Source organism: Hemiscyllium ocellatum, chromosome 9, assembly GCF_020745735.1.
Source record: "Hemiscyllium ocellatum isolate sHemOce1 chromosome 9, sHemOce1.pat.X.cur, whole genome shotgun sequence".
In the NCBI taxonomy this organism is placed as follows: Eukaryota; Metazoa; Chordata; class Chondrichthyes; order Orectolobiformes; family Hemiscylliidae; genus Hemiscyllium; species Hemiscyllium ocellatum.
In genome coordinates, this window is record NC_083409.1 from 65,728,584 (window position 1) to 65,752,846 (window position 24,263).

General features: G+C 41.4%; 1 protein-coding gene across 4 annotated transcripts in view; it reads left to right on the top strand.

Annotated features, from left to right (window-relative positions):
* Positions 1 to 24,263, top strand: part of fggy (FGGY carbohydrate kinase domain containing) — a 352,865-nt gene that overhangs the window by 176,903 nt on the left and 151,699 nt on the right. For all 4 annotated transcript variants that reach the window (XM_060829806.1, XM_060829809.1, XM_060829807.1 and 1 more), the window contains exon 7: positions 5,639 to 5,767. In XM_060829806.1, coding sequence (XP_060685789.1) covers positions 5,639 to 5,767 — 129 coding nt within the window. The remainder of the gene's footprint in view (positions 1 to 5,638; positions 5,768 to 24,263) is intronic.

Genomic DNA, 24,263 nt, shown 5'->3' on the forward strand with positions numbered 1-24,263 from the left:
AAGCATTTCTCCAATAGGTTATTAATCTTAGCATTAGATTGAGTAAAAGGTGCTTTAGTTTTATCATTTATTTGCTTCTTCAGATCTGGTAATGTCTTACTTCCATTAAGATGGTGCACAAAGCAGGCCATGTTGATATGGATCTCCAGGAACAGGTGACAAGGTTAACCCCTGTTTGCACTCCCACCTCATGCAAAGGAGCTCATATTCAGAATTTTTGCATGAGGTCAGCTAGACGTGGGGGATTTTTTCCACTAGCAGAAAACCTTACTAATTCCTAATATACACTTGTATTGCATAAGCCCTGCAGTAAAACATGAATTTGGAAACTCTTTGTGTTTCAAATACCTCCACTTAGCACATCCTGCAGGGAAGCCTAGCAGAGATCATGTTTGTTGAACAGAACTCAAGTCAATATCTTCCACGTACATGTGCAGTGTATATGAAAACATCTTGTTGCTAACATTGCTTATTTGAGTGGCACAAGACTGAATTTTACAAGATAATACATGGCTTGGAAAGGGTGGACGGTAGGAAATTGTTTCCGTTAGGCGAGGAGACTAGGACCCGTGGACACAGCCTTAGAATTAGAGGAGGTAAATTCAGAACAGAAATGCGGAGACATTTCTTCAGCCAGACAGTGGTGGGCCTGTGGAATTCATTGCCGCAGAGTGCAGTGGAGGCCGGGACGCTAAATGTCTTCAAGACAGAGATTGATAAATTCTTGATGTCACAAGGAATTAAGGGCTACGGGGAGAATGCAGGTAAGTGGAGTTGAAATGCCCATCAGCCATGATTGAATGGCGGAGTGGACTCGATGGACTGAATGGCCTTACTTCCACTCCTGTGTCTTATGGTCTTATGGAATTAATTGGTTGTCTAATTTTGTAACATAGAACCCAAAAGCATTCCAAAACCAATTTGAAGATATTTTCTTATCTCACATTGTTTACAGTGGATACATATCCCTGTTGCTATGGAAAAATCTCACAACTGCTAGTGTTGGGTGGAGTCTAGAAGGTAACTCACCTTAAACTGGAGTCATGCCAGTTTTATGCGGCTGCTTTTACTTTTCAGAGAATGATTTTACCATATTGCTGATTCTATTCAGAAGCAATTTTCTTTTTAATAAAAGCAGGCGATTGTAACTGTTGAGAATAATCTCATATTTTCTCATATATTGCATACATGGTCGTTTAGAATCTGCAATTAAGGAATTTTGTCTTAAAAATAGTTCTTCACACAGATGCAAAATAGGCACTTAAACATCCTATATGGTAGGTGAGGTATGCTTGCTAGATACCAATTGGAGATATAGCACATGCTTTAATAACAAAGAACAAAACAAGAAGCAATCATAACCTGTATCTGAAATAGACGGTAGGTCTCCTATGCAATTGATGATCTCATGCCCATTTGAGGCTTCTTTAATAATGCTGCATTCAGAAAAATTTGGTCAACATACAGCAGACTAGCAGATCTTAATGGGACTGCCAGCAGCCATCAAAGGGTTTCTTAGCAATACTTACCTGTGTAGGAGTGTTGCCTCTGGTCGCTTCCAACTTTTCTTCTTCTTGCTTCTGCTTTCTGATTGTTTTACCTCCTCCTCACCATCATCCCAGAACCAATCAGAGGGTCATAACTGGAAATCCTGTAGCCCAGAACTTAAGTTGTCTTCAGGAGTGAGATGTGCAGGAATGCCCATTGAGTGTCTGTAACCCGCTAATCATATATAAATAAGGCAAACTGCCTAATATAAAGAGTACCCATCATTCAAGTCATGCTGCCAGCCTATTTCTCAGCATTAATGTCATTTATGCAATTGTGGAAGTGTGACATCTCTTTTAAATGAATACCAGAACTGTATCAGAAATATAAAGCTTAGAGAAAAGATCTGTCATCAATGTAAGTAATCCACAGCCAAAGCTTGGCAGAAATCATCTTTGCCTTTTACTTAAAAATAAAATGTCTGACAATTTCTCAATTCTGTTTTCTTTTATTAAGGGAAAATGCCTCTTTTTAAAACTTTTAAATTCCCCTGCTTAAGGTGTGGAAACTTGCCTAAAATATAGGTTCATGTCTGCTGGGAAACCTACCTCTCTGAGTATTTGAATTTCATCTGTCAACTGACTGTTTGAACTGTAAAATAAAGGGTGCCATTAAGAATCTGAAATTAAGAACCCACTGATGACTGTGAAATCATTGTCAGTTGTCAAAAAAAAACATCTGGCTCACTAATGCCCTTCAGGGAAGGAAATCTGTCCTCCTCACCTGGTCTGGCCTACATATAACTTGAGAACCACAGCAACCGTTGACTTTTAACTGTTTTCTGAAATGGCTTAGCAAGTCACTCAATTCAAGGGCATCTAGGGACAGGCAATAAATACTGGTCAGCCATGAGTGAATGAGAAAATGTTATCTTGGCCCTTTCAGATTAAAACTCAACGAGGAGCCCATCAAGGGGACTACCAGTCATTTAAAAGCTAATTGATGCTGAACAGTCTGGGCGTAGCAAGATTTCTATCCATCAAAGACAGGATGAAACTATTCAGCACTCCCAGCCAACCAGAGGGCAGCAGCTAGATAGGTACCAGTAATGCCAATGTGCATGGTGGTCACTGCCAGTAGTTCACATAAACAAAGAACAAAGAAAATTTACAGCCCAGGAACAGGCCCTTCGGCCCTCCAAGCCTGAGCCGATCCAAAGGTACTGTCTAAACCTGTCGGTCAGTTCCTAAGCATCTGTATCCCTCTACTCCCCATCTACTCATGCATTTATCCAGATGCATCTTAAATGAATCTACCATTCCTGCCTCTACCACCTCTGCTGGCAATGCGTTCCAAACGCCCACCACCCTCTGTGTGAAGTGCTTGCCACATGTATCCCCCTTAAACTTTCCACCTCTCACCTTGAAAGCGTGACCTCTCGTTATTGAATCCTTCACCCTGGGAAAAAGCTTGTCTCTAACTACCCTGTCTATACCCTTCGTGATTTTGTAAACCTCAATCAGGCCGCCCCATTAATCTCCTTTTTCCAAATGACAATAAACCTAACCTACTCAATCTCTCTTCATAGCTAGCACCTTCCATACCAGGCAACATCCTCATAAACCTTCATCTACACCCTCTCCAAAGTGTCCACATCCTTTTGGTAACGTGGTGACCAGAATTGTACACAGTATTCTAAATGCAGCCGAACCAATGTCTTGTACAATGTTAACATGACTTGCCAGCTCTTATACTCAATACCCCGTCCAATGAAGGCAAGCATACCATATGCCTTCTCGGCCACTCTATCCACCTGTGCAGCAACCTTCAGGTACAATGGACCTGCACTCCCAGATCTCTCTGCCCATCAACTTTTCACAAGGCTCTTCCGTTCATTGTATAATTTGCTCTAGAATTAGTCTTGCCTAAATGCATCACCTAAATGAGGATGTGATCTGTGAAGGATTGGAAATTTCTAAGTTTGGGGTCATGGAGGACAGTTGTTAGTTGTTTTGAGGCTAAGGTTTAAGAGACCATGAAGTGAGGGAACCTGGAGAAGGGATCCTTCATGGACACAGAGGTCCAGTTAGGAAGGAATCTCCCCTCTACTCACCATTAACCTACCAAACCAACTGCTTGACAAGGGCTTGTCCCACTCCCAATTTAATCCTGGCAACAGTAGGGTGAGTCTCTTAACTAGGTAGTAATTGTCCACTTAAGTGTCTCAACTGGGATAATAGAGAGTGTCTCAATTGATGCCTCCACTACTGCTCATAAAATCACAGTGGGGACAAAAGCAGTGGAAAGGTAGTGGCAGTTTTACAATGCCCTAATCCACAGATCCAACTGTCAGCTTTCTTATCCATGGGTGGCACATTAACAAACTTCTTTGACTCTGGAAACAATTGAAGCCAAGCCCAAACTGTAGCTCATTAAACAACTTTCATTGGATTTACTTAGAACTAGAAAAAGGAGATTTCCATCTTAATGTGTAAGATCTGAACATGCATTCACTAGTAGAAAGTATACTGTTCTAATATTTCACTGTCTAATAGAAATGGCTTGCAATAATTTTACATTATTTAATAAGACATGAGAGAAGTTATTTCCAGATTAAGTAAATACCCTTCTCTTTTCCCATCAGAGGCAGAGTAAAAATAATGTAAAAGGTGTGTGCAATGTAGAGGGAAAAAAAACATGAAGAGAGTGTTCAAACAAAATTATTGAGAAGATGAGGAGAAAATTCACACGAAGCTGACAGCTGGATTTAAATAGCAACATTTTTTTCTTTGATCATCACTCAATAAAAAAAATTATTAGTTCCACACTGAGTTCATTTCATCTTACCAGACATACTCAGTGCTTTTCTAGTTACCTAAACAAATATTCTGGGTGACATGAAAGTCCATCAAGACGAAGATTAGTAGCATAAACCACAAAATAACACTGATTGCCAAGAATATAAATGTGGAACATTTTAATTTGTTTTTGGGATGTGGGTGTCTTTAGTGAGGCCAGTACTTATAAGCCAATTCTAGCTTCCCAGACAACATGGTGTGAGGCCTGCTTCTAGGATTACTGCAATTCAAATACTGGTCTAATACAATCGATTGGTTTCTCAGGTTACTGAAATATTAATCACAGTGGTGTCAAACTAAATTCACATGGTTGCCATACAAAGTAATGATAATAGGCTTTCTTCCCTTAGTAAAGCAGTTGGGTTTTCTGCCAGACATATATGTGACTTCTTATGGAAAGTGCACTTGTAGCATCTGTTTTTGGTGAGGACTTAGTGATGATGCTATATGTGAATGCATAGTCTACAGGCAATTAGAGTCTTAGTTTACACATGAATAATATCACAATATCTAAGGACACAAAAACTGTTGGTAAGACTGCACCCAAAAATGAAGCACTGCTTCCAGCCAATGAGGGCAAACTTGAAACAAATGTCTAAAGTTAAGGTTCGTTATTCCTACTTCAGAGTTTTAAATAATGGGCATACAAATCTGAATTTGATCAGGGTGGGTGGGGATTCGTAATCCAAATCACAGCCCAAGTGATTTTGTATCCTATTATTTTGTTCTTTGTAGCAAGTGTGCTGAATCATATAAGTTACCATAAGGGTCTTGTGGTGGGGCTGTTCTAATGCAGTAGTAGTGTCCCCACATCTGAGCCAGGAGGTCTAGATTCAAGTTCCACCTGCTTCAGAGGTGCATGCAAACATCTCTGAACAAATTGATTAGAAAATATAATAGAGTCTTGTGGGCTCTTGCAGGCAATGGTAGTGTCCCTTTATGTGAGCCAGGAGACCTGGGTTAAAGTCCAAAGGTGTGATATAATGTCTCTGAACAGGTTGATCAGAAAAGATTTACTGGATATTGTATATTCATAAAGTATTCAAGTTCTTTACTTAAAATGAATTTGTCATGATAAAAGGCTAATAATACCTTAGTTTAAAAATAACATCAGGACTTCACAGCTTAAGACTACTTTTGTTAGGGCTAAACTGTTATTACTTTTAATGATTCATTTTAGAAGCTTAACATCTGCAGGTTTCAGTACCTTTTCTATAACAACCTATCTCAGGTCCACATGAATGCAATGCTTGTTCTGTTGGCTAACAGTTTTCTTTTTCTGTCTGATCCAGGGAACCACGTGTTGTCTCCTGGCAGCCGTGTGGGAAAAGGCTTGACACCAGTTGCTGCTCAAGCACTAGGACTACCTATTGGAATTGCTGTGGCAGTATCGCTGATTGACGCCCATGCAGGAGGTTTAGGTACTCTGAAAAAAAACAGGATGGGAGTGAAATAGTGAACAATTTCAATATTATTTTATGTAAACTTATTTTTCTTTGAATTGTCAATTTGATAAATTGAATAAGTTTATTATTCCTTGGCCCTTTTTTCAGAAGTATTATGATTTTTTTTCTAAAGTTGCATTTAATTGCAATTACTTTTATTTGCTCTTTTAAATTATATAGCACAATTTAATGTTGGTACTTGTGAAAATGAATAAGCTTCAAATGCTGGGTATCAGAAATAAGATCAGAACATTCGGGGAACACAGCAGCCCTATTGTACATAAAATAAAGTTATTTTTTCAGAATCCGAGCACTGAAGAAGGATCCCTGCCTAATATTCTAGTGGCTGCTGTTGGAAAATGCAGTGTGTACACACTTGATGAAGACAGTGTCCTCCTTAGCCTGGATACCATTAATGGGCAGGCACTCACTGTTTAAACTTAGACAATACTTCAGACAACAAATTAATAAAGGGAATCATCATTCATGTTGGTTATGTACTTCAACATGAGTCATTAGGTAAAGCAAAAGGAGAGACATTTCAGTCTCCTTTGCTTCTAGGATGTATCTGTCCTTGATCTTGGAAACTTGCTTAAGTGCAGTCTATCTGAATAAGGGGGCCAAATTCCTTTGTCCTACTAAAGCCATGGAAAATGTTGTTAGCTCTTGAATTATTTATCACATTGAAACTTTTTGATCGTCATTGTAAACACTTATTCATTAGTGATCTTGTTGTCATAGACTATTCTGTGGAGTATAATATTTGAAATGGGAGCAAAGCTAAAAGGCTAAGAGTCACTGTAATCTCTCTGATGTTTTGATGGGTGGGATTGTGGGCTGTTTCTGAATGGTAGGTGTAATTCTCCTTATCTTGTGTTGAATGCACATTTCATGGATTAGTGTATTTCTGTCTGTTCTATATCACTGGGGGAGGGATTTGCTCAGTTAGTTTGCGAAGCCATGTGGTGCCAATGGTATGGGTTAAATCCCCACAACAGCTGAGGTTATCACTAAGGACACTCCTTTTCAACTTCTCCCCTTGCCTGAGGCATGGTGGCTGTCAGGTTTACTCACCACCAGTCACCTCTGTCTATTGAGAGAGCAATCCTGTGGCCTGGTAAGACTATGGCAACTTGTTGAAACTACTGGAATGTCTTGTACACTGAACTATTTTTAATTGTCTTGGCCATGCTGAAAGCCCATATCTGTTGCACTTTTAACCAATTACCATTGAATGACCTTCTATCAAGCTGTAATAATGTAGTTCAATTTCTTCTTAACCTACTTCACATATTATCTATATTGGATAGGTTATCTTTTAGCAGTTTTTCCAATAATTCCAAAGTTTTTCATGATTCTGCACTGTCTCCAACCTGTTCTTTTTCAATTAGCTTAAAACTCTTATCTATTTTTTGCCAGTGATTCAACTATAGTTTGCTGTTTCCCTCGTATTTGACACATTTAGTCAAAACATGTTATGGTCAACAAAAGATAAATTAGAAAATTGATGTATGATCCATAATTGTCTATTTTGTGCTAATACCTTAGTCAAATGTACACCAAAACATGTTCAAGTCCAAAATACCTCAGGATGAATGATCATTGCACTAGTACCCGGCAATCTACGTTTACAAAGCATGGCATTGCCATCTTGTATTCCAAAAAAAAGAACTGCACTAATGACTCATGCAGTGAAGCATCAGTGACATCTGCAGCAACCTGACAATTTACCGTGGACAGCTTTTTCCAAAACTGTGAAGGTCACCATAGCAATACATTTTCATGTCATAAAATTCTTCCAAGCCACTACAAGTAACATCTGTCAAAAAATCCATTCTGCTATTTGTTCCTTCTTAAAATAAGTGAGTGATGCCATGTTTGCTGGAAATACCTTCATAACTTTCCCAGTGGAAAGGAAACTGGAGAGGTTACAGAGCATTCATAATTTGGCAAGCTTCCCAAATCTTAATTCAGGGTGTTGTGATGGAGTCCATGTGACTGTAACTGTTCTATATATTAAACTCAAGACAGGAATCCAGTCTTTTAAATGCACAGACCATTTAAGACCACAGAAAATATTTTTGTGCATATCAACCTGTTATCTAGGGAGTAGCCACAATACTTCAATTCTGTAGTAATTAATGGTGCCTACATTATTGTGAAAGTTTTGAGAGAATAACCAGATGGCTGTTGACAGACCAAGGCTTCTCTTTGTAGCCTTGGTTCATGACCCAAGTTGGAAACCCCTCCACACAGAAGCAACTTCAGATACAATGATGCTCATTGTTAGCAGACTATAATGATACCACTGTAATAATTCTGTTGTTCAGACTGTTGTGGTGGAAAAAGCTTAAATGTGACAAAAAGAAAAAAAGTAGGAAGAAGTGGTACTGGCCCTTATTTTGGGGGAAAAGAATCCCTTTGGTCGAATCCTTCATGGCATTCTTTTCTCTCATGACCAGGATTTTTAGAGTGTATTCTTTGAAAGGAATTCAGCCTTTAAAATTGCCACAGTCTCTTCTCATGGAATCATTCCCTTTTGCTATATGTCATCTTATCTGCATGAAGAGGAATAATGTTGAAATGTTTGAAGATTACATAGAGTGGTAGTTGTCACTCTGTATATGAGGTAAAATTGTTTTTATACTATTCTTTTAGTAATGATTCTGGGAGCACACGGTGTGGTTTCTGTGCCTGTTGCAAAGCTATAAAAATTGGATTTAGCAATTGAAAGAAGTGACTCATGTATGGCCTGTTCCTGGAAATGGAATGAAAAGATAAATGGTCTGGAAGGATGTATAGCACTAAGCTATATATTTTTCATGAGAACACAACTACAGAAACCGTTGCAACAATAGTTCTAGCCTAATGCTTAAAATCAGAAAGATTTATCTGCTGCGGTAAAGCAGTTTGTGTGTTGAATATCTACTATTCACCAACTGTGTGTGTCCACTCCTAAGTGCCTTTGAGACAATTGAATGTTTTGAGAAGCCATTTCAGAAGACACTTATAAGACAACCACAGTGGAAGGGTTTCATATTGTCTGAGGGCTGTTCACATGGCACATAACAAGTTACATGCCTTTTCAGTCCTAAACTGCTTAATTCTAAAGGGTAAAATAAAACAAAGAGCAGTGAATGCTACAATTGTGAAATCAGTTAATATTCAGAATTAACTCTGCTTTCTCTCCACAGATGCTGCCAGACCTGCTGATTTTCTCTAGCATTTTCTGTTTTTGTTTCAGTTCTAAAGGGTATTAGCAGTGTATTTCTGAATTTGTTATATTTTGTTCTTCTACAGGCTCTCACTGAGGAAGGGTCACTCAACCCAAAACATTAACTCTGATTTCTCTTCACAGATCCTGCCAGACTTGCTGAGCTTTTCCAGCAATCTCTATTTTTGTTTCTGATTTACAGCATCGGCAGTTATTTCATTTTTATTTAGTATCTGACTCTATCTAATTCACTAATGCTTAGGGAGGAGCTGAGTATGATTAAAAACATTTTTTATTGTTGACTGTGTGACTGGTAGAGAATAATCACCAACGAAACTTAGTGTTCAAGTATAAGCATATGTAGGTAAAAGCTAATCAAAAATTAGTTTTTACATAATCTATTTTATTGAAAAGGCCAGAGGCATAGTGACCTTTTCCAGATTGGGTTGATATCTGTGGAGCCTCCTTAGAATAAAATAAAATGTATGTGACATTATCGCTTTGGGTAAGTGGCTACATGGTGTTGTCCTGAACACTTCTTATGATTTAGCAAAATCACTTCTCAAGGCCAATATGAAACAGCACATTAACAAAAATCACTTAGAGTTACAGAGTCATTGAGATGCATGGAAACAGATACTCATCCATGCAGACCAGATATCCTAAACTAATCTAGCCTCATTTGCCAGCATTTGGCCCATATCCCTCTGAACCCATCCTATTCATACACCCATCCAGTTGTGTTTAAATGTTATAATTGTACTGGCCTCCACCACTTCCTCTAGCAGCTTATTCGATAGACACATCACCCTCTGCGTGAAAAAGTTGCCCCTTAGGTCCCTTTTAAATTTTTCCCCTCTTATCCTAAACCAGTGCTCTCTTTGTCTGGACTCCCCCACTCTAGGGAAAAGGCCTTGTCTATTTATTCTATCCATGTCCCTCATTTTATAAACATCTATAACATCACCCCTTAGCCTCCAACGTTCCAGGGTGAACAACCCCAGCCTATTCAGTCTCTCCCTATAGCTTAAACCCTCCAATCTTGGCAACATTCTTGTAAATCTTTTCAGAACCCTTTCAAGTTTCACAACATCCTTCCGAGAGGAGGGAGACCAGAATAGCACACAATATTCCAAAATTGGCCTAACCAATGTCCTGTACAACTGCAACATGACATTCCAACTCCTATTCTCAATGCTTCGACCAGAAAAGGAAAGTATACCAAAGATCTTCTTCACTATCCTATCTACCTGTGGCTCCAGTTTCAAGGAACTATGAACTTGCACTCCAAGGTCTCTTTATTCGGCAACATTCCCCAGGACCTTACCATTAAGTGTATGAGTCCTGCTCTGATTTGGGGTGTTTCAAAAATGCAGCACCTCACATTTATCTAAATTAAACTCCATTTGCCACTCCTCGGCACATTGGCCCATTTGATCGCGATCCTGTTGTACTCTGAGGTGACCTTCTTCGCTGTCCACTACACCTCCAATTTTGGTGTCATCTGCAAACTTACTAACTATACCTCTGATGTTCACACCCAAACTATTTATATAAATGACAAAAAGTAGTGGACCCAGCATCAAACCTTGTGGCACACCACTGGTCACAGGTCTCCATCACCACCCTCTGTCTTCTACCTTTGAGCCAGTTCTGTATTCAAATGGTTAGTTCCCCCTAATTCCATGTGATATAACCTCGCTAACCAGTCCAGCATGAGACAAGTTGTTGAATGCCTTACCAAAGTCCATATAGATCACATCCACCACTCTGCCCTCATCAATCCTCTTTGTAACCCCTCTTCAAAAAAGCTCAATCAAGTTAGTGAGCCATGATTTCCCACTCACAAAGCCATGTCGACTATCCCTAATTGGTCCTTGCCTTTCCAAATACGTATAACTCCTGTCCCTCAGGATTCCCTGCAACTTCTTGTCCACTGCCAATGTCAGGCCCACTGATCTATAGTTCCCTGGCTTTCCCTTATCACCTTTCTTAATTAGTGACACCACATCAGCCAACCTCCAGTCTTCCAGCACTACTTGCTAGTGGTCAGTAATGTTTCTAAATGTACATATAGTTTGATTTCTGATAGAGCAAATATTATTTTTGCTATTTTGAATTGTTACACTTGGTTTAATGCACTGATAGTTTCACATTTAAAACTTAATTTGTTGTACATAAGAGAGAGAGATGAATTGAATTATGTTTACTGTTCTGTTCAATCTTGAACAGAGATGGTTTTTAAATTCTCTTCTCCCTTTTTAAAATTTGCAAAGGAATGCTTCCCAAACCCTGATTGTGAAATCCAATTTAAAACAGTCCACAACTAATTCTTCAGGATTACAACAAAGTGATCTTATTAATGCATTCAAATCCTGTGGGATGATTTACAATACACATTCACATATATATAGAGTCATAGAGATGTACAGCATGGAAACAGACCCTTCGTTCCAACCCGTCCATGCCGACCAGATATCCCAACCCAGTCTAGTCCCACCTGCCAGCACCCGGTCCACATTCCTCCAAACCTTTCCTATTCATATACCCATCCAAATGCCTCTTAAATATTGCAATTGTACCACCCTCTACTACATCCTCTGGCATGTTTCTGATTTACACGTAACATACACGTTCCATACACGTACCACCCTCTGCGTGAAATAGTTGCCCTTTAGGTCTCTTTTATATCTTTCCCCACTCACCCTAAACCTATACCCTCTAGTTCTGGACTCCCCCATCCCAGGGAAAATACTTGGTTTATTTATCCTATCCATGCCCCTCATAATTTTGTAAACCTCTATAAGGGCACTCCTCAGCCTCCAACGCTCCAGGGAAAACAGCCCCAGCCTGTTCAACCTCTCCCTGTAGCTCAGATCCTCCAACCCTGGCAACATGCTTGTAAATTTTTTCTGAACCCTTTCATGTTTCACAACATCTCTCCGATAGGAAGGAGACCAGAATTGCACACAGTATTCCAACAGTGTCCTAACCAATGTCCTGTACAGCCGCAACATAACCTCCCAACTCCTGTACTCAATACTCTGACCAATAAAGGAAAGCATACCAAACGCCTTCTTCACTATCCTATCTACCTGCGACTCCTCTTTCAAGGAGCTATGAATCTGCAAACCTATGTCTCTTTGTTCAGCAACACTCCCTACGACCTTACCATTAAGTGTATAAGTCCTGCTAAGATTTGCTTTCTCAAAATGCAGCACCTCGCATTTATCTGAATTACTCTCCATCTGCCACTTCTCAGCCCATTGACCCATCTGTTCCAGATCCTGTTGTAATCTGAGGTAACCCTCTTCGCTGTCCACTACACCTCCAATTTTGGTGTCATCTGCAAACTTCCTAACTGTACCTCTTATGATCGCATCCAAATCATTTATGTAAATGACAAAAAAGTACAGGGCCCAGCACTGATCCTTGTGGCACTCCACTGGTCACAGGCCTCCAGTCTGAAAAACAACACTCCACCACCACCCTGTCTTCTATCTTTGAGCCAGTTCTGTATTCAAATGGCTAGTTCTCCCTGTATTCCATGAGATCTAACCTTGCTAACCAGTCTCCCATGGGGAACCTTGTCGAACACCTTACTGAAGTCCATTTGATCACATCTACTGCTCTGCCCCTATTAATCTTCTTTGTTACTTCTTCAAAAAACTCAATCAAGTTTGTGAGACATGATTTCCCACGCACAAAGCTATGTTGACGATCCCGAATCAGTCCTTGCCTTTCCAAATGCATGTACATCCTCTCCCTCAGGATTCCCTCCAACAATTTGCCAACACCGAGGTCAGGTTCATTGGTCTGTAGTTCCCTGGCTTGTCTTTACCGCCCTTCTTAAACAGTGGCACCACGTTTGCCAACCTCCAGTCTTCCGACACCTCACCTGTGACTGTCAATGATACAAATATCTCAGCAAGAGGCCCAGCAATCACTTCTCTAGCTTCCTACAGAGTTCTCGGGTACACCTGATCAGATCCTGGGGATTTATCCACCTTTAATCGTTTCAAGACATCCAGCACTTGCTCCTCTGTAATCTGGACATTTTGCAAAGTGTCACCATCTATTTCCCTACAGTCTATATCTTCCATATCCTTTTCCACAGTAAATACTGATGCAAAATATTCATTTAGTATCTCCCCCATTTTCTGTGGTTCCACACAAAGGTCGCCTTGCTGATCTTTGAGGGGCCCTATTCTCTCCCTAGTTACCCTTTTGTCCTTAATATATTTGTAAAACCCCTTTGGATTCTCTTTAACCCTATTTGCCAAAGCTATCTCATGTCCCCATTTTGCCCTCCTGATTCCCCTCTTAAGTATTCTCCTGCTTTATTTATACTCTTCTAAGGATTCACTCAATCTATACTGTCTGTACCTGACATATTCTTCCTTCTTTTTCATAACCAAACCCTCAATTTCTTTAGTCATCCAGCATTCCCTATAGTTACCAGCCTTCCTTTTCACCCTGACAGGAATATACTTTCTCTGGATTCTTGTTATCTCATTTCTGAAGGCTTTCCATTTTCCAGCTGTCCCTTTACCTGCGAACATCTGCCTCCAATCAGCTTTCAAAAGTTCTTGCCTAATACCGTCAAAATTGGTCTTTCTCCAATTTTGGTCTATCCTTTTCCATCACTATTTTAAAACGAATAGAATTATGGTCGCTGGCCCCAAAGTGCTCCCCCACTGACACCTCAGTCACCTGCCCTGCCTTATTTCCCAAGAGTAGGTCAAGTCTCTAGTAGGTACATTCACAGAAAATTGTCTTGTACACACTTAAGAAATTCCTTTCCATCTGAACCTTTCACACTATGGCAGTCCCAGTCGATGTTTGGAAAATTAAAATCCCCTACCATAACTACCCTATTATTCTTACAGATAGCTGAGCTCTCCTTACAAGTTTGTTTCTCAATTTCCCTCTGACTATTGGGGGGGTCAATAATACAATCCCAATTAGGTGATCATCCCTTTCTTATTTCTCAGTTCCACCCAAATGACTTCCCTGGATGTATTTCCAGGAATATCCTCCCTCAGCACAGCTGTAATGCTATCCCTTATCAAAAATGCCACTCCCCCTCCTCTGTTGCCTCCCCTTCTATCCTTCCTGTAGCATTTGTATCCTGGAACATTAAGCTGCCAATCCTGCCCATCCTTGAGCCATGTTTCCATAATTGCTATGATATCCCAGTCCCATGTTGCTAACCTGAGTTCACCTGCCTTCCCTGTTAGGCCCCTTGCATTGAAATAAATGCAGTTTAATTTATTAGACCAACCTTGTCCCTGCCTGCCCTGACTGTTTGAATCTCTTCTGTTCTCAGCTGTACCTGTCTCAGATCGATCTCTTTCCTCATTATCTCCCTGGGTCCCAGCCCCCACCTTACTAGTTTAAATCCTCCCAAGCAGTTCTAGCAAATTTCCCTGCCAGTATGTTAGTCTCCTTCCAACTTAGGTGCAATCCGTCCTTCTTGTACAGGTCATTTCTACCCCAAGAAAGATTCCAATGATCCAAAAAAGTAAATCCTTCTCTCATACACCAGCTCCTCAGCCATGCAGTCATCTGCTCTATCCTCCTATTCCTGTCCTCACTAGCTCGTAGCACTGGGAGTAATCCAGATATTACTACCCTTGAGGACCTCCTTTTTAAATTTCTGCCTAACTCTCTGTAATCTCCCTTCAGAATCTCAACCTTTTCCCTTTCAATGTCATTGGTTCCAATGTGGACAATGACCCTGCTGGCCCCTCTCCCCAGTGAGAACATTCTGCACCCTTTCTGAGACATCCTTGATCCTAGCACCAGGGAAGCAATGCACCATTCTGCTTTTTCTCTGCTGGCCACAGAAATGTCTGTCTGTACCTCTGACTACAGAATCCCCTAACAAAGTTGATCTCTTGGAAGCCAATGTACCCCTCGTTGCATTAGAGCCAGTCTCAATACCAGAAACTTGACTGTTCGTGCTGCGTTCCCCTGATAATCCATCACCCCCTACATTTTCCAAAACGGCATACCTGTTTGAAATGGGTATATCCATAAAAGGCTCCTGCAGTAGCTGCCCACCTCTCTTACCCTTCCTAGAGTTAACCCATCTATGTGACTGTATCTGAGACTTTCCCCCCCTTCCTATAAATGCCATCCATCACATACTGTTGCAAATTCCTCATCACTTCTATTTGTCTCTCCAACCGATCTACTCGATCTGATAAGATTCGCATCCAACAGCATGTATGGCAGATATAATCCGCAGTAACCCTTAAACTCTCTTTAAACTTCCACATCTGACAAGAAGTATATATCACTGCTAAGGCCATTTTTGCTCCTTCATTATCTACAGACCCAGAAAATAACACCGTCTTATTCCTCTACAAACACTGCCCCAGGTTAAATTAATAGCTATGGCTTATATTTTAAGTTTAATCAAGAGACTTATCTCCAAAAACCATAATCAAGAAAGAATCCACTATACTCACTACTTGGATATGTATCGCAGAAAGAATGAAAAGACAAGGAACAAATTATATATTACTTAAAGTCAAAGGTATCAGAATTAATTCATGTGAATTAGAGAGTTCAATAATATCCAATAGAGGTTACTTCACTTGTCTGTGCATAAAGATTCCTTTCACAGGAGCACAGATGCAGTTGAATGGCTGGTGAAGGTGCAGGATCTGTAAACTCAGAATTGGTTCATTTCACATGCAAAATATATCATTCTTATCAGAAATCTGACTTTGGAGAGAGATTGAGATTAGAGGCAGTTCTTGGGTAAGTTGCATTCGTTTACTGTTCCACTAAAACAAGCAGACTACAGAAAGAAGTCAAAACCATACAATTAAAAGTAATTCATGCAGAATAGCACCTTCAGTCAAGTAACAGCAATTTTGGGTTGAAATATTAAACTAATGAATTGATTTGATATCCCCTCATCAGATTGATCAGAAAGCAGACAACTGATCTGTAGTTAACACCAGTAACACCAATTTTGATGGTCTCCTGCGTTCAGAATAAGTTGGCATAGCCATTCTTGACTGCAGTTCATTTGTTTTTGTTGAAGTGACAGAACTGCCTATACAATGCAAGGACTATGATGTTCCAGGATATGATAAGTTTGATTCCTGGTAATGGCTGGAAATTTCTAGCAGAAGCTAATTTGCTCATTCTGTGTTCATAGCATCCATTTTATATTTAAAATCATCGAGTCATAAAGATGTACAGCATGAAAACAGACCCTTCGGTCTAACTGGTCCATGCCGACCAGATATCCCAACCCAATCTAATCCCACCTACCAGCAATATATTTTTAAAATATTTCAACAAGACAATGTAATTCCAAAATTTAAAAAAAAGTGCCCCTGCTTCACAACCATCAAGGAGAACAATGAATTCAGTTTCACCTTTTTAAATTCATGTTCAAGGAAATGAGAAAACAAAGAGATGCATATTCATGCTCAGTCACCCACCTTTTCCTCCGCTACATCGATGACTGTATCGGCGCTGCCTCGTGCTCCCACGAGGAGGTTGAACAGTTCATCAACTTTACTAACACCTTCCATCCCGACCTGAAATTCACCTGGACCATCTCAGACTCCTCCCTCCCCTTCCTAGACCTCTCCATTTCTATCTCGGGCGACCGACTCAACACAGACATCTATTATAAACCGACTGACTCCCACAGCTACCTGGACTACACCTCCTCCCACCCTGCCCCCTGTAAAAATGCCATCCCATATTCCCAATTCCTTCGTCTCCGCCGCATCTGCTCCCAGGAGGACCAATTCCAACACCGCACAGCCCAGATGGCCTCCTTCTTCAAGGACCGCAGATTCGCCCCAGACGTGATCGACGATGCCCTCCACCGCATCTCCTCCACTTCCCGCTCCTCCGCCCTCGAGCCCCGCTCCTCCAACCGCCACCAAGACAGAACCCCACTGGTTCTCACCTACCACCCCACCAACCTCCGCATACAACGTATCATCCGCCGCCATTTCCGCCACCTCCAAACGGACCCCACCACCAAGGATATATTTCCCTCCCCTCCCCTATCAGCGTTCCGCAAGGACCACTCCCTTCGTGACTCCCTCGTCAGATCCACACCCCCCACCAACCCAACCTCCACCCCCGGCACCTTCCCCTGCAACCGCAGGAAATGTAAAACTTGCGCCCACACCTCCACACTCACTTCCCTCCAAGGCCCCAAGGGATCCTTCCATATCCGCCACAAGTTCACCTGTACCTCCACACACATCATCTATTGCATCCGCTGCACCCGATGTGGCCTCCTCTATATTGGTGACACAGGCCGCTTACTTGCGGAATGCTTCAGAGAACACCTCCGGGCCGCCCGAACCAACCAACCCAATCACCCCGTGGCTCAACACTTTAACTCTCCCTCCCACTCCACCGAGGACATGCAGGTCCTTGGACTCCTCCACCGGCAGAACACAACAACACGACGGCTGGAGGAGGAGCGCCTCATCTTCCGCCTGGGAACCCTCCAACCACAAGGTATGAATTCAGATTTCTCCAGTTTCCTCATTTCCCCTCCCCCCACCTTGTCTCAGTCGGTTCCCTCAACTCAGCACCGCCCTCCTAACCTGCAATCCTCTTCCTGACCTCTCCGCCCCCACCCCACTCCGGCCTATCACCCTCACCTTGACCTCCTTCCACCTATCCCACCTCCATTGCCCCTCCCCCTAGTCCCTCCTCCCTACCCTTTATCTTAGCCTGCTTGGCTCTCTCTCTCTCTTATTCCTGATGAAGGGCTCATGCTCGAAACGTCGAATTCTCTATTCCTGAGATGCTGCCTGGCCTGCTGTGCTTTGACCAGCAACACATTTGCAGCTTGACAGACAAGCATACAGGTAACAAATGAAATGTCAGTTTCCGTTTGCACAAAAAGGGTTATAAAAGCTCCTTCCGCTCTGCTACCTGTAAGGTCAGAGAGATGGTGTTGGCCTTGAGGCCTCCTGTGCATCCAGAACGAGTGAGAGCTGTTCTCCTTCTTAAATTGGCTTGGGTCCTTCTTCATCCTGTTCTGCCCTGTGTCTCCGAGGACTCTTGTACTCACTGAAGAAGTGCCACTTTGGCTGCTGTGCCCTGGGAACCTTCAGCTCACCAGCTCTGGGGATACTTTGGAATTTCACTGACCTATGAGGGAAGTTCTTCAGGTTTGAGTCCAAATTGGGTGGCCAGATGCTGCTTTCCCAGCAGTGGTGCAGGTTGCTTATCGTTTCAATCTTGGCAATTCTGTTTCCTTCCTACCTGTGGGTCTGTTTGGAGATGTTCTGGTACAACTGAAAAGAAGGTTTAGGTTGGCCAGATCCCAAGCTCATCCGCTAGGTTTGCTGGCTTCTTTCCTTCTAGAACCGGGGGAGGCAGTTCGCTCACCGATTGGCTAATGGTTTGTGCACTTTCCCTGTACCCTCTTGCAAAACTGAAAAGAATGTTTCAGCTATGGCCAGAACACTTGTTCATCCAGCAAACATATGGGCTTCCTGACTTTTAAATTAGGTTATTACAGTTTTCTTAGCCCCTGTGGGGCTAGTTGGAACACTCTTTGGTGGCCCATTGAATGTGAAGGAAGATTTGAGGTCGAGAGGCTTTCTGTGTCCATATTTACCCCTAGGGAGAAGAATTTCGCTAGCTACACTTTAGCTGAATCTCTTTTGACTTTGGCTACTCTCAACCCAGCCTTTTGCTTTCCATTGACACCTGAAAGTAGTGCTGCCGAGCAGTTTTGGATGGCTGAGAGCTAACAACAGCTTTTACACTGCCCTTTAGGCAGATGCAAACCTGGTTTTGCTTATGGGATACTGATTTTCCCAATTTAGTTACTGGGAGTATGGCTAAGTTCTGCTGCTCTGGCTGTGGCTCTTTGGTTGGGTGAGGCAGCTGCATGGGAACATCCCTGTTCTCCATTCTGTTTGACAAAATAGGTGCTTGCCAGTTTCATTTCTGGCTCACTCTCTTCATCTATTTTAAACTCTGCCAGTCTCTTTTGAACTCTATTTGATTTTATTGGCTTGCTTTCAGCCTTTTTAAATCCAGGTGGCTTTTCCAGAGCCATCTCACCCCTGATGAGTATTTTTGTCCTCCCTGCAGAGTATTTGAAATTTTTCCAGCCTTCTGCCACACTTCAGAACTTGGCTAAAAGTATTGGTTTCTCTGAAATGTCTTTGTTCTGACCCTTTATGACTAAATAAGCTCTTTCTTGACCGTTTGAGTTCCATCCTAATCCCGGTTTATTCAGTAAAGACAAATTTAACTTCTTTATACCCATCATGACGTTCTTTCTTCTTTATTTATGGACTCTCTCATCCCTTTTAGGAGGGATATTGAGGCTAGGTTAATATAAACCTTTTGGTTAATTTCTGTTTTTCTAGTCTCGTTACAGTGTTCTAAATTCTTGAAAAACAGTGGCTGTGAACTTACAATCAACTTCCCCATAATGTAGCTCAGGCCCTCTGTCACATTTATATTTGTAATTCCAAGTCTTGCATTTTATAATTGGAAAAACACATACACACACTCTCTCTCTCTCCTGCTGCTCAGATGTTGCCTGACCTGCTGTGCTTTTCCAGCACCACACTCTCGACTTTAAAGTGAAAGTTATCAGAACTAGTTTACATGAATTAGAGGGCCTAGTATGTCAATATCCTGTGGAGATTCTTTCAGTTGGCAGTTTACAGAAATCTGTTTTGCATGGTCACAGATGCACTTGAATTGCTATTGAAGGTGCAGGAGGTGTAAACTGGGAATTATTTGAATTGACATGCAAAAATTAAAAATTCTTTCCATCAATCCAACTTTTGAGAGAAATTGTGATTAAGAGTAGGGATTTTACAAAATGCCTGGATCTGCATCAAACAGACTGAGGAAACAAGTAAAATAATCTGAATATTTAAAGGTGATTCAAACAAATCAGCAACTTCAATCGTGTGACTCAGGTTTTGGATTTAGACACTCAGATAATGAGCATCCCATATCAGATAACATTATATCTTACAACAGATCATTCAGATGTTGTTAACACCAAATCAAGCAATAATGATCTTGACGGTCTCCTTTGTTCAAAAGTAGCTATCATAGACATCTCATTTACTAGTCCTTTGTGTTGGAAATGTCTCTTGGAATTTCTATACAATACAAGAGGAGTGATATTCTAGGAGCAGAGAGTGTGTTGCTGGAAAAGCACAGCAGGTCAGGCAGTATCTGAGGAGCAGGAGAGTCAATGCTGCCTGACTTGCTGTGCTTTTCCAGCACTAGACTCTTGACTCTAATCTCCAGCACCTGCAGACCTCACTTTCATCCACATTCTAGGAACAGATGGGTTTTCTTTTGTTGGCTATCGATCTATCCTTAGGTTCTTTTCAGGAATCTCATGTATTGGATGACAGCCTGCCCGTACACTCACCTGAACAAAACAATCTACAACTTTCATGCCCTATGACCTATGAAGGGTTCCCCTTCCTAATGCCATAAGTACAAAATATATGTCTCCTTTCTGTTTTTGTGCTTTCTATGTATGAGGCAAATGAATGGCACGACATAATTAGAAGGTGATTGCAGCTTTAAGAACCAATTCACTTCGACTGTGCAATGAGCTTTTCCCTTCTGTGTAACTAACTTAACCTACTTTGTGAGCAGTCCATTTTTTCACCTCATGTTTACATTGTTTCAGTTGGGTGCGGTTTCGCCTGCATGCTGCACTCTCCACTGCACAGACATGGTGAATCATTATTTTGGGAAATGCCGTCAGAAAACATGTCTGGGTTTAACTTCTCTTTCCAGCTTTTCACCCTCTACCCTATCCCTCAGAATACATTGGCCTCTTCCATAACAAGTCGAGAGTGTGGTGCTGGAAACACTCCCATAACATTTCCATTTGCCTCCCTCCCTTCTGTTTTTCTTTAATCCTCCTGTGACTATCAGTGTTTTTGCTTTCTTCCTTGATGTTCCTGCTCTTTTCCCTGATCTCATTCCTAGTAAAATTCTACATCTAATGTCTCTCCTCCACCCCAAACTTATTAAGTTCTAATGTTCACTTTCTCTCCACAGCACACCTAATTACCTCATTGTGGTCCCTGACCTTAATATGTATCTCCCATCATTTCTTGCTCTGTGTCCCTAAGATTGTTGCAATGTCAAAGGGGAATCTACTAAAAAGGGGGATTAGTGAAAAGGCCAGGCGGAAAGATGGCCAGTTGTAAAGAAAAGTTAGGCAACGCAACATGATTTGAGTATTGGAAGGATTTTCAGGAAATTGCTTCCTGTTTCAAGTTGAGGCCCACTTCCCTGCCCATTCTGGTTTTGCTGGATCAGCCAATGTGGCTGTCTGCAACAAAAACAAAAATTGCTGGAAAAATTCAGCAGATGTGGCAGCACCTGTGGAGAAAAAGCAGAGTTAATGTTTCAGGTCCAGTTTCTTAGATCCTTAGAATGTAGCTACCTGTCCTGGGAAAGCTTGTGAGCCCAGTAACATTGTAGGCATTATGTCACTACATCAAGGCAGACAATGACTGAGAGTTTTCTTGAGCATATCAGATGGGCCAATGGGCTGAGGCATGGCAGATAGAATTTAATTCAAATAGATGTGATGTCTTGCATTTTGGTAGGGTAGGCAAGGCCCTGGGAAGTTTTGACAAATAAAGAGACCTAGGAGTGAAGGTGTGTAGTTCCTTGAAAAGAGGTAGACAGGGTGTGAAGAAGACATTTGGCATGCTTGCTTTCATTGGGTCAGTGCAGCTGCGATGTTATGCTGTAGTTGTACAGTTCATGGGCTTCTAATCTCTCTGCAAAAGAATGGATGTTGTGGAACTTGAAAGGGTTCAGAAAAGATTTACAAGGATGTTGCCAAGACTGGAGGGTTGAGCTATAGGGAGAGGCTAAATAGGCTGGGGCTATTTTCGATGGCATATCGGAGGCTGAGATAAAAGAGTTTATAAAATCATGAGGGACATGGATAGGGTGACTAGTCAAGGTTTTTTTTTCCAGCATTAGGGAATCCAAAGCTAGAAGGCATAAGTTTAATGTGGGAGAGGAAAAAAATTTAAAAGGGACCGGGGTGGGGGGGGGGGGGTCAACTTTTTCTCAAAGAGTGTTGCACGTATGGAATGAGCTGCCAATGGAGGTGATGGAGGCTGGTACAATTACAACATTTAAAAGGCATCTGGATTGGTACACATTTAGGAAGGGTTCAGAGGGATATAGGCCAAACTCCAATTATCAGTTCCACCAGCAGAGGCAATCGGTGAATCATGCCCCAGGAGGAGGCCGATTGAAACTCCAGGCCAGGGCTAGGCCCAGGGAGATAACATTTTAAAATCTGGATGTTTCCTTTTCTTTTGGATAAGGACATTAAGATTTGAGCATTTCTTCTTTTGGCATTGTTTCTATTATTTCCTTTTTTTTTATTTAAAATCTGGTTTTGTATTTTTATTTTAAGATGGCACCATAGAATGGCATGTACATTTTTCACTGCATTCCTGTGTATACATGACAATAAAACCTTATTCTATTCTAAAATGCTGGCAAATGGAACTAGATCAGTCCAGGATATCTGGTTGGGGCTGACAAGTTGGGTCAAAGGATGTGTGTTGTATAACTCTGTGACTCTGATAAATCAACATGGAGAGGCTTTATCCTAACACTGTAAGTTTTTGTTCAAAGAAATGGTTTGTTTATGAAGGAGACAACTAACGAAGGAAGTTTGTACTCTCTGAAGCTTAGAGAAAGCAATCTATTCCATCAGGTACACACCTTGTGTCTATATAGTTGGATTTGTGAACATACATGTTTCCTGCTTTTAGCAAACAAAATTGTGCCTATGAATGCTGTTCCAGTTTGCTGAGATGTTCATGAGCATTCATGATATGGTAATAAATACAAGACAGGTCAGGAAAGCTAATCCTCCTTGCAGGTTTAGAGAATGTTATTAGTCAAACTTTGACCTCGCTTTGGGAAACTGAATTTTTGTTTCTCCACCACCGGTCTAAAAGCTCCGGATGAACCAATAAAATTCTACCTCTAACTCTTTCCACAGTTGTTATGTTTCTTTAATCTGTTAAACATTTGAGCACAAGATTTTGAAGTAGAATGTGGATGCTTTGAGCACATGGCCTGTAAGTCATAGAAATATCAGCAAATAATGTACAACTTGATATCATTATTTTGGTATTTTTTCAATTAAATTTGCATCAGAACTCATGCTTTAGATATAATAATTGAAAGGTACCATAAGTGCAAACACAACAAAATCTATGCACATCCTCTATGGAACATAAATAAGATGCAAAGCAGAGGAAATCAACCTCTGATCTCAGCTTGAGTCTTTATCTGAGTATTTGCATTTCCATCCCACAAGATATAAAGACAGAATAGAGAATAGAATGTGATCTATAAATAAGCAAGATGCTTCCATCTGGTAAGAATGGTTACTGCCTTAGGCATGGTGTTGCTGCTGCTTAACTTAAGGATTGGATTTGAGTATTTGACCGCTCTTCCCTCATAAGGTCAGAAGTTGGAGTGTTTGCTGATGTTTGCACAATATTCAGCACCATTTGCAACTTCTCAGATACTGCACTGTCCATGTTCAAATACAACAAAATTTGGACATTAGCCAGGCTTTACTGACAAGTGGTAATTAACATTCTCACCATATCAATGCCAATCAAGGACCATCCCCAATTAGAGACAATCTAAACACTGCCCATTGGCATTCAGCATCCTGGCGGATACCATTGACCAGAAACTCAACTGGACTTACCATCTAAATATCGTGTCTGCAAGAGTAGGTCAGAAGCTAGGAATACTGCAGTAAGTAACTCAGCTCCTGACTTCTGAAAACCTTTCCATAATCTACAAGGCACAAGTCAAGCGTGTGATGGGACAATCCACAATTAGCTGGCTGGGTGCAGCTCCAAGAATGCTCAAATGCTGGAGATCATCCAGGACTAAGCAGCCTGCTTGATTGGCACTAGTAGCATGCACTCCCTCCATCACTGACACTCAGAAGCTGCAGTGTATGCTATCTACAAGATGCACTGCACAAATTCAATAGTCCTCAGACAGCACCTTCCAAATCCATAACCACTTTCATCTAGAAGCACAAGGCTAACAGATACATGGGAACTTCATCAGCTGAAGTTCCCTTTTAACATAGAACATTACAGCGCAGTACAGGCCCTTCGCCCCTCGATGTTGCGCCGACCTGTCATACCAATCTGAAGCCCATCTAACCTACACTATTCCATG